Here is an 11,352-nt window from a genome sequence, read left to right on the forward strand (position 1 = left end):
GCTAAACACGCATCAGTATTACTCTTTGTCAAATATGCATTTCATATTCATATTTGTTTTGCATACTTTTTGTACTATGTAATTTCTTGCAAAATAAATTGAGCATCTTTATTTATTTTAAATTAAAAACCCAATGGTTCCTACAATTGCTATATTTGAACTTGTGAAAAGTTTGGTGTGTCAGTGATTTGTTTTGGTTAAAAGAATCTAGAGCAACTCTTGATTGGGGGAATCAAAGAGATGGCGTAGAGTGGACTAGTTAATAGCCGATTGAACCTTTTATAAATTGGTTTTGTCATCTTTATAATCTTTTAAACTCTTTATTTATTGCATATTGTACATATTGGATTGTAAAAAGAGCTTAATAACAGAATTAGCATCTTAGGTGGTGTTTGTTTTTCTTAAAAAAGTCCGCGTATGCTCTTTTTTCTGCGTCACGCAGACCATGCGCAGATTTCAGACTGTTTGTTTGTTCGAAGACGTTTCATTAAAAAAAACGTTTGCACGAACTCTTCTTGGTGCAGACTTGCCCATCCTCTTCTAAGCTGCAGAGAATTAAACAACACCACCTCCCAATACCCACTGTCTACTCTGTTAAAAGCAAGCGGTCTCTTCTTGCAGACTACAGAGGTTTAGTCTACCTCTTTTTCAACAGATGTCTGCAGATGTCGTGCACAAATTGCAAACATTTTACCTCTGAAAAACAATAACCATCCCTTTTCTTTATACATATTTATTTAAAACTAAATGGATCAAAATAGCGAAAATATTAAAAATTGAGTTCCAAACTAGAGTTCTAATTTTCCAACTTAATTTCAAGTTTTCTAGTTCTATTCAAGTAACGTGAGGAGTCTACTATTTTAACTTTTAAGTTTAGTATAGTTTTTGGTGTAGGTTATAAGAAACATTGCACCCAAAAAACAAACCAAAAAAGATAGTTGTAATCTTGACGACTGTGGAACAAAGTCAGCTATAAAAAACAGAGATTCTCCCAAGCCAGGAGCACATGCTGTGAACAATATGAATCTTTTCGTCGGCCCGACTCCTGATTTCATCCGCCACCCCAACACTATATTTTTTTATTATTTGACTTTGGTTATAACTGACTAAGTTCCACCAATCTTAGTACCTGTATATATACTCCACTCTCTCAGTCATCCTAACACACACACCACAAATTGTTACAACAAAACAACAAACTCTCTAAACCCTACATCCATCCATCCATCAATGGCTGCTTATATCACCTTCTCTTACCTCTTTCCATTACTTTTTATCATCATATTTGTTTACAGAAACTGCAAAAAGCGAACGAATAAGGTGCGGCTACCCTCGGGCGAAATGGGACTCCCTTGGATCAGAGAAACAGTCGAGTTCTACAAAGCGCAACGTTCGAACCAACTCTTTGAAAACTTCTTCCAACCGAGAATGAAGAAGTACGGCAACGTCTTCAAAACGAAGCTGATGGGATCGCCCACAGTGGTCGTAAACGGGGCTGCAGCGAATAAGTTCTTCATGTCGAACGAGTTCAAACTGGTGATAAGTTCATGGCCAACTTCGTCAGTAGAGTTAATGGGAAGGAACTCTATTATGGAGAAACAAGGAGACTCCCACCGCTGCCTTCGCGGCATCGTCACTTCCACTCTTAACATTTCCGGACTCGCTGCGATGGTACCAAGAATGTGCGGTTCGATCGAGAACCACATGAACAAAAACTGGCAAGGCTGCGAAGAAATCAGTCTGTACCGGTCCACTAAAATGCTGACATTCACCATTGTTGTTGAATGCTTGTTTGGAGTAGGGATTGAGATAGAGTCCATGTTTGGTGTTTTCGAGCGTGTGCTGGAAGGTGTTATGTCTCCTCCTGTGAACTTTCCCGGGACTAAGTTCTCTCGGGCGAAGAAGGCGAGAGCGGAGATAGAGAAGGTGTTGGTTGGTGAGATCCGAAGGAAGAGAGAGGCCATGGAAATCAGTGGGAGAGAAGAAGAAGACGGCATGTTGTTTTCTAAACTGGTGGCTGCTTTGATTAGAGGTGAGATTACTGAAAATGAGGTTGTTGATAATGTGGTTTTGTTGGTGTTTGCGGCTCATGATACCACATCGTATGCCATTACAATGACGTTTAAGATGCTCGCGAACCACCCGCACTGTTACTCTCTTCTACTAAAAGGTAGCATCAATTTTGATCTTATAAATTTGGTAGTTATGTAGTATTACTTATTGATGATCTTGAGTTACAGAACATGAAGATATTGCCACCAACAAGAGACCAGGTGAAGCGTTGACATTTGAAGATGTGAAGAAAATGGAGTACACGTGGCAAGTAGCTCGCGAGACAATGCGATTGTGTCCTCCAATATTCGGATCCTTCAGAAAAGCCACAACGGACATCGAGTTTGAAGGATATACGATTCCTAAACACTGGAAGGTACATATAATATTAATATATAATCTCATATATATAGGCTATAGCAAAGCAACTGTCACATATATAGAATCTAATACGTTTTTTTGATGTGTAGGTGCTTTGGACGACATATGGAACACATTATGATGAAAAGTATTTTCCAGATCCGATGAGTTTCGACCCCGGTAGATTTGCGGATCCGGTGCAAGCTTATGCCTTTATACCATTTGGAGGCGGGCCAAGGTTGTGTGCGGGCTACCAACTAGCGAAGCTCAATGTTCTTGTGCTGGTGCATTATGTTGTGACACGATATAACTGGTCGGTGATATACCCCGATGAGCCTATTCTCATGGATCCCCTACCCTTCCCTTCCAAAGGGATGCTGAAGAGGTAGGTCCCAGCAGAGGTGGTTAGGACCCGCAAGACTTCCTTAAAAGGAGACGTCTGCGCAGTTGAACACGCAAGACTCCTTAAACGGACGTCTGCGCAGTTGAACCCGCAGACTTCACCATAGGGACGTCTGCGCCGCGACCTACCAAACCCGCAGGACCCACCACGCTCAGAGTTGTGACGACCTCACATGCGGTACGCAAGCTGGTCCCGCAGGAAATGCCTCCCTATGGTTTCCAAGTATCCCCTGTTCTCGCAGGTGCGGATACCCGCCATTAGGGACTGGCCACCCGCGCAACATGGCTACACGCATAAAGGCTCCAACTCATAATAATTCAGTAGTCACCTGAAGAAGGAATGAGCAAAGCCGGGAACATTCCCGCATAAAGGCGGGAGGGGGAAAACTCCCGCCTAAATGAGCCAGTCCGTATAATAATGGAGGATCTTTTGTGTGATACCTGACGAGGTATGGACAAAAGATCTGACCAACGATACGACAGCTCACTGACAGCAGCATGGCAGACAACACGCCACAGCACTGTGACCAATAGCCGCCGCCTGCTCACCAACTCCTGCCATATCACGTGCCTAGCCTGTAGTTGGTGGAAAAGGAAAAGTGAACAGCACGCCTGGTCACTGTCAGCCGCTGCCTATCCACCAATTACCAGCAGAGCACGTGCGTAGGCCACAGTTGGCAGAGTAGTAGGCCGGCTAAACCTCCTTGGAAACCCACCTTCGGCTATAAAAGACATCAAATGGTAATATCATTTCATCATCTAATATCTTGTATAATTTACCTGATAACTGCTCTAGTATTAATAATATACTTTTATATTCAAAGAGTAATAGAGACTGATTCTCACGCCGGAGGGTGGTCACAAGGAGGAACCCCCCCCCCTTTTCTTAGTGACGAGCTCACGGTGTCTGTTTTGCAGGTTATCGGAAGAACCATCTTGCCGGAATTAACCCCTCGTGGGAAACGTCTATCTAACCCTCAGGTTACTCGTAATCTGTCAGGGTTCGACTGGTGTTTCTTCATTGGCGCCATCCGTGCATAAAGCTAGAACTTTATTTTTCTCCAGTTTTTTCAAAACTTCTGGAAAGATGGTTAAGGATACTCCGGTCCTGAAACCGAGTAACCAAGAGACTCCGGTTATCACAACCCCAGCTACTGGGGGAGATACCGAGTACACAAACTTTACGAACACTACCCCAGCTACCCAAGCTGGGGCAAGTGGAGTAAATAATCGTTCACTGGGATTCACTGATACCCAGATAGAGAAACAACGAACGAGGCTCCCCTACCAAACTCTTGATGAAGTTAAGGCGTGGGCGGAGGCACGTCAGAAAAAGTTCCAAGCCGAGCTGGACGAACGCCTACGTTCCGTCCAACAGGCTTACGAATTCGGAGGCACACACCAGCTCAACATGAGCAGTGAATGCGAATCCTCGGAAGAAGATTGGGAGGAATCTGATTCCGACGCAAACCCTCGCCTTAGGGTGAAAGGGAAGCGTAAGAGAACAGACTTCCAAACAAGAAATTTCGGAGAACCTTTCGAACAAAGGAACGTGGAGGCAAAGTCTCGTGAGTTTTCCAAAACCTATAGACCTACGGTCGCAAACGCAGGAACTTCCAAGTTTGCAAAGGACATTGCGGAAGCAATCGCCCCAAAAGGCGCCAAACAGATGCCCAACATTGGCACCTACGACGGCATATCCGACCCGGATGATCATCTGAACAGATTCATAGCGGGGGCAACCGTTAGTAACTGGACGGAGCCCACGTGGTGTTACATGTTCCAGATGACACTGGTTGGAGCAGCAAGAGCGTGGTTTGACCGTCTACCGGTCCACCACATCTTTGATTGGGCGGACTTTCAACACAAGTTCAGCCAACACTTCAGTCAACAGAGGAAATATACTGAAGAACAATGGACAATACTCAACTGCGTTAGAGATAAAAACGAGCCTTTGCTAGATTTTATTACTCGCTTTAACTCAAAGAAGCTGAGTCTGGGTGTTATAAGCGAAGACCTTGTTCGCGCAGCTTTCATTCAAGGCGCGGATTACCCAGAGCTTATCCGCACGTTGACGGGTAAAGATGGCATGCCATCCACATGGGATGCCATCATGACGGCAGCCAAGCGCTTCGCCGAAACAGAGAAGCAACTGGGTAGAGATCTGCCCAAGACTACAGACTTCTATACGCAAAGAACTAGAGAAAATGTCCAAACCGCCCAGCGGAACAAAAGGAGGAAGCTACACATGTGGCAGTCAAGGGTAAACTTTGACACCTCATCTAGCTCTCGCTCCTTCGCAGGCGAAAGAGGTAATACACAGCTGTTGGATCAGCACCCCAGGTGGACGCCGCTCACTAAAAGTGTCACGGAGGTATTCACCACGGAGAAGCTCCCATGGCCAAGAGCTCCGAAGATCCGACAGCATCCGGAGGCAGATCAAAGCAAGTATTGTGACTTCCACGGCATAAAAGGCCACAATACTGAAACGTGCTCCTCCTTGAAAGATGTTATCGAAACATTTGTCAAGAATGGCAGACTCCGACACCTGGTGGCATCAATCAAGGACGGAGGGAAGAATGACAACCGATACAGAAACAACGGGCGAAAGCCAGTTGACATCAGTATCCACATGGTCCAGGGTAACATCATGGGTAGGAAGAGACGAGCGACAGAACCGTGTGCATGGAAAGAGGCCGAGGTACGTTTCCCACGAGTGCCAGGAGGACCCAGCAAAGAGGGCCCCATCATCATCAAAACCCAGCTGGGGCATTACATCACTTCCCGCACTCTCGTTGACAACGGCGCTTCATCAACGGTTATGTACAGACAGTTCTTTGACAAGCTAGATGAGGAAGACAAGGGGCGGTTAGAAACGGTCTACGCCTCGATGGAAGGATTCGATGGCAGCACGAACACCCCCCTGGGTATCTTATCTTTCCCCGTCACTCTTACGGATGGGAACCGCTCACGCACAGAAGATGTGGATTTCGTTGTCCTGAGAAAACCACATCACACATATGACACCCTCTTCGGAAGAGACGGGATGGCAAGGTTCAATGCCGTTGTATCTTCGGTCCATGGCATGATGGGATGGCCAACAGCGGCAGGTGTAGCAATGATCACCGGCGTTCCCCAGGTATGTATCGCATCTGTTTCTTCCAACCCCAAACCAAAAATGGCCAAACGCACATTCACCGAACCAGAAGAATGGGCTTTCAATGGCAAATACCCCGATCAGGCGGTCACCATTGGCCCAACAATCACTGACCCCGCACGCACCTTACTCAAGCGCTTACTACAGAAGAACGCTGATATCTTCGCATGGAAACCAGCAGATATGACTGGTGTACCTCGAGATAAAGCGGAGCATAAGCTCAAATGTGACCCGGCTTTTACGCCGGTCATACAAAAGCGTAGAGTAATGGGGGCAGAGCAAGCTAACGCGTGTAGAACCCAAGTCAAGGAACTCCTTGACGCAGGCATCGTGCGCGTTAGCAGATATCAAACTTGGGTTGCAAATCCCGTTATGGTACCGAAGGATAACAAACAATGGCGCATGCGCATAGATTTCAAAGATCTGAACAAAGCATGCCCCAAAGATTGTTACCCGTTACCCGAAATTGATCTCAAGGTAGATTCGTTAGCACCGTTTCGCCTTAAATGCTTCCTTGATGCGTATAAAGGATACCATCAAATCCACATGGCCGTTGACGATCAAGATAAGACCGCATTTCGGACGCCCGATGGCACATTCTGTTATCAAATGATGCCATTCGGACTTAAGAATGCCGGGTCCACATATCAACGCCTAATGGACAAAGAGTTTCACTCCCAAATCGGAAGGAACCTGGAAGTATACATGGATGATCTGGTCATCAAAAGTCTTGACCCGGAAGCGATGTTGAAAGACATCGAAGAAACATTCAACACTCTTAGGAGGATAAACATGAAGCTTAACCCGAGCAAATGTTCTTTCGGGATGGAAGAAGGGAAGTTCTTAGGAGTCATCGTTACAAAAGATGGCTTCAGAGCGAACCCTGAAAAGGTCGAGGCCATTGTCAAAATGGAATCACCTACTACCATCAAGCAAGCTCAGACACTGAACGGACGCCTAGTTGCGCTTAACCGCTTCTTGGCAAATCATGCGGAAAGGGCGTTCCCGTTCGTGTCGACCCTGAGAAACTGTTTAAAGAAAACGCACTTCCGCTGGACATCAGAAGCGGAAGCAGCTTTTCAGGAAATTCGGTCACGCTTGATCGAACTTCCAACGCTCATAGCACCGGAAGCGGGAGAGGAGTTAATCCTATACCTCTCCGCAACAGACAGAGCGACCGGGGCCGTCCTGTTAGTCGAGCGAAAAGGCATCCAGATGCCAATCTACTATGTTAGCCGCCTCCTAACGGACGCTGAAACTCGGTATTCTACCCTGGAGAAATTAGTCTTAGCGCTGGTGCAGGCTTCACGCAGGCTAAGACGATATTTCCAAGGTCACCCAATTACTATTCTCACCAACTATAAACTTGCAAACGTTTTGGGCAAACCCGAACTGTCGGGACGCCTAGCCAAGTGGGCAATAGAATTGGGGGAATATGCAATAAAATACAAGCCACGACCAGCCATAAAAGGCCAGGTCTTGGCAGACTTTATTGCCGAGGTCCCCGCATCGCGAGAGAAGGAGTGCCAGGACGAGGCTCAGCCCTCTCCAGCACAAGACATCGACGAGGTCTGGCGACTTTACACGGATGGAGCGTCCAGCAGCGAGGGCTCAGGCGCAGGGTTAAAGCTGACCGACTCAACAGGCCAAGAGTACACCTATGCTATTCGGCTAGACTTCCCAAGCACGAATAACGAAGCTGAATATGAAGCATTTTAGGCCGGGTTAAGAATTGCGCGTAAGATGGGAGTGAAAAACTTGGAAGCCCATGTAGATTCCATGCTAGTCGCCAATCAGATTAACGGGACGTACACGGCAGTGAACGACACAATGGCCCTGTACCTCGCTCAAGCAAAAACCCTCATGCGCGATTTTAACAGTTGTAAAGTCATACACGTCAAGCGTAGCGAAAACAAGTCTGCGGACGCGTTAAGTAAGCTCGCGTCACTGGCTTTCACCCATCTGGGAAAAGATATCCGCATCGAACTCCTTGGCGCACCATCCGTCCCGCACAAAGAGGTATGTGTCATCCAAACCGGCACAGAAACATGGATGACACCAATAATAAATTACCTGGCGGCGGGTATACTGCCAGAGTCAAAAGCACAGGCGAGAAAAATACGCTGTAAAGCACTGAATTATCAACTCATCGATGACATACTTTACAGACGTAACTTTCTTGGCCCCCTCCTAAGATGCGTTGACGACCAAGATGCTAACTACCTCCTAAGGGAGGTACACGAAGGCATCTGCGGGATACATGCAGGTCCACGCGCAGTTGTAGCCAAACTGAACAACGCGGGATACTTTTGGCCGGGGATGCATACGGATGCGCTGGCATACATCAGAAGGTGCAGATCTTGTCAGCTCTACGCACCTAACACGCATCGCCCGAAGAATGATCTTGTTCCAGTCACCTCTTCATGGCCATTTCAGAAGTGGGCCATCGATGTGACAGGCCCATTCCCTACAGCAGCAGGAAACGTTCAATTCCTAGTGGTGGCCATCGATTACTTCACCAAGTGGATAGAGGCAAAACCCTTAGCCCAAACGACGGCGAAACATATCAAAAAATTTATTTGGGAGTTTATCATCTGTCGTTTCGGGCTTCCACAAAACTTGGTGAGCGATAACGGCACCAACTTTGCCGACAAGAACCTACAACGGTGGCTTAAAGAACTTCAAATCACCCATACCTTTACCTCAGTGGCACACCCGCAGGGTAATGGTGAGGTGGAAAGAGAAAATAGGAGCATCGTTGATGGCATAAAGAGAAGGTTGCTGGAACACAGATCTGGCTGGGTGGACGAAGTTCCACATGTACTATGGGCTCATAGAACAATGAAAAAGACAAGTACAGGAGAAACACCGTTCAGCCTCACTTATGGCACCGAAGCCATGGTCCCGGTCGAAATTGGTCTACCTTCACCAAGGGTCATGATGAAACCAGAGGACAACGACGCGGAGAGACGGTTAGACCTTATGCTGACCGAGGAGCGCAGAGACTTAGCTGCAGCGCGTGAAGAGAACTACAAACGACAAATGCAAAAGTACTACAACACGCGGGTGAAGCTATGCAACTTCAATGTAGGAGACTACATATTGCGTAACAACGAGGCTTCAAGCCAAGAACGCCCAGGAAAACTGGCACCGGTCTGGGAAGGGCCGTACATTATCAAAGAAGTTCTGGGAAAGGGCGCATACCGGCTTGAAAGGCTCGATGGCACTCCCGTCCCACGAACATGGAACGGAGCTCAATTACGCAAATGTTACATGTAGATCAATTCCAAGTTTGTACCGGCCAAGAGCCGCTTTTAATGGAAATGATTCTCCTTAAAACATCGACGATAATGGTTTTGCATTCATATATAAACTGTTCACACGGATATGTCGGTCTTCACCGCGTACATAAGTGCAAAAGTCGTTGCATGGGGAAAGCGGTCAAACCCGCATAAACCCAACAATTGGTAAACCTTCACGCAGACTCGCTACATAGGGAAAGCGGCAAAACCCGCATTAACCCAAAGAATAGAAAACCTTCACGCAGGTCAGTCATAGTTATGTCGGTCACCCTACTGAATGAAAATGCAGGTTTTAACCGCATAAATCATGAAAGGTACCTAGATCTATTGACAACCACGCGATGAACGGTTAACCTATCTAGAATATGAGGAAAAGCGCTAGAATAAATTTAAATATGCATGCGCAAATCCCAAAGATTCGAAAAGTAAGCGGGGAAAAACCCCTTACCCTGGCTATCCAGTTGACCGTAAGCCGGGTGCGGGTACAGTGTTAAGACAAAACCCTTCACATACCTAGCACCCGCAGGGCACGGAAACCGGAAAAACCCAACTATGAAGTCGGGTGCGGGTACAGTGTTAAGGCAAAACCCTTCACATACCTAGCACCCGCAGGGAAGTAAAGCCGAGAAAATCTTGGCATTCCACCCAACTACAAAACGGGCACAGGTACAGTGTTAAGGCAAAACCCTTCACATACCTAGCACCCACAGGGAAGTGAATCCGAGAAAATCTTGGCATTCCACCCAACTACAAAACGGGCACAGGTACAGTGTTAAGGCAAAACCCTCCACATACCTAACACCCGTAAAAAGTCATACCTCGGCACCCAATTGTAAGTCGGGCGCGGGTACAGTGTTAAGGCAAAACCCTTCACATACCTAGCGCCCGCAGGGGATTAAACGCCAGGAACACCTCGGCAACCACAAGTCAGGTGCGGGTACAATGTTAAGGCAAAACCTTCACGCACCTAGCCCTGCAGGGATTTAACGCCAGGGATACCTTGGGAGTAAAGTAACTAATAAGACGAAGTGCGGGTACAGCGTCAAGGCAAAACCCTTCGCATACCGAGCACTCCATGGGAATTGAAACCAAGAAGGATCTTCTGGGCCATGCTTGCAGAAACGGGATTAACATCCCCGCATAGCGGGAACGTCAAGAACTAGATTGTTCGAAACTTCAGGATGGAATTGGTGGTTATAACATGATTGATCACTATGTTCAAAACCACCAAGACCTCATGGAGAATCTACACAAAAGGTTCTAAACGCTCCTGACTTGCGGGGAGGTTACAGACCTATCCGCATCATCCCAGAGATCAAGCAGAACATTGGGAAATTCTGCGTGACATTGGGAAACCCGTGGGTAAGACTTCCCGCGGAAAACCCATAAAACTAAACCCTTTTCAAAAACCCCTTGCTTAAGTCCAAAAGTTCACCTCACTTTATTAAACATTCATGAGAAGAACATTGGACTGGGGGGACTTGAAGAGGTAGGTCCCAGCAGAGGTGGTTAGGACCCGCAAGACTTCCTTAAAAGGAGACGTCTGCGCAGTTGAACACGCAAGACTCCTTAAACGGACGTCTGCGCAGTTGAACCCGCAGACTTCACCATAGGGACGTCTGCGCCGCGACCTACCAAACCCGCAGGACCCACCACGCTCAGAGTTGTGACGACCTCACATGCGGTACGCAAGCTGGTCCCGCAGGAAATGCCTCCCTATGGTTTCCAAGTATCCCCTGTTCCCGCAGGTGCGGATACCCGCCATTAGGGACTGGCCACCCGCGCAGCATGGCTACACGCATAAAGGCTCCAACTCATAATAATTCAGTAGTCACCTGAAGAAGGAATGAGCAAAGCCGGGAACATTCCCGCATAAAGGCGGGAGGGGGGAAACTCCCGCCTAAATGAGCCAGTCCGTATAATAATGGAGGATCTTTTGTGTGATACCTGACGAGGTATGGACAAAAGATCTGACCAACGATACGACAGCTCACTGACAGCAGCATGGCAGACAACACGCCACAGCACTGTGACCAATAGCCGCCGCCTGCTCACCAACTCCTGCCATATCACGTGCCT

At 47.2% G+C, this 11,352-nt stretch overlaps 1 protein-coding gene across 1 annotated transcript; it reads left to right on the plus strand.

Annotated features, from left to right (window-relative positions):
* Positions 1 to 1,230: 1,230 nt before the first annotated feature.
* On the plus strand, positions 1,231 to 10,662 carry LOC143586153 (taxadiene 5-alpha hydroxylase-like). Its single transcript, XM_077067756.1, has 4 exons — positions 1,231 to 2,170; positions 2,241 to 2,428; positions 2,523 to 2,788; positions 10,566 to 10,662. Exons 1-4 carry the CDS (start codon positions 1,231 to 1,233, stop codon positions 10,660 to 10,662), a joined length of 1,491 nt encoding a protein of 496 aa, XP_076923871.1.
* The last annotated feature ends 690 nt before the right edge of the window (positions 10,663 to 11,352 follow it).

This window comes from Bidens hawaiensis, unplaced genomic scaffold, assembly GCF_021521415.1.
Source record: "Bidens hawaiensis isolate Kalapana, Puna unplaced genomic scaffold, B.hawaiensis_p1.1 tig00034372_1, whole genome shotgun sequence".
In the NCBI taxonomy this organism is placed as follows: Eukaryota; Viridiplantae; Streptophyta; class Magnoliopsida; order Asterales; family Asteraceae; genus Bidens; species Bidens hawaiensis.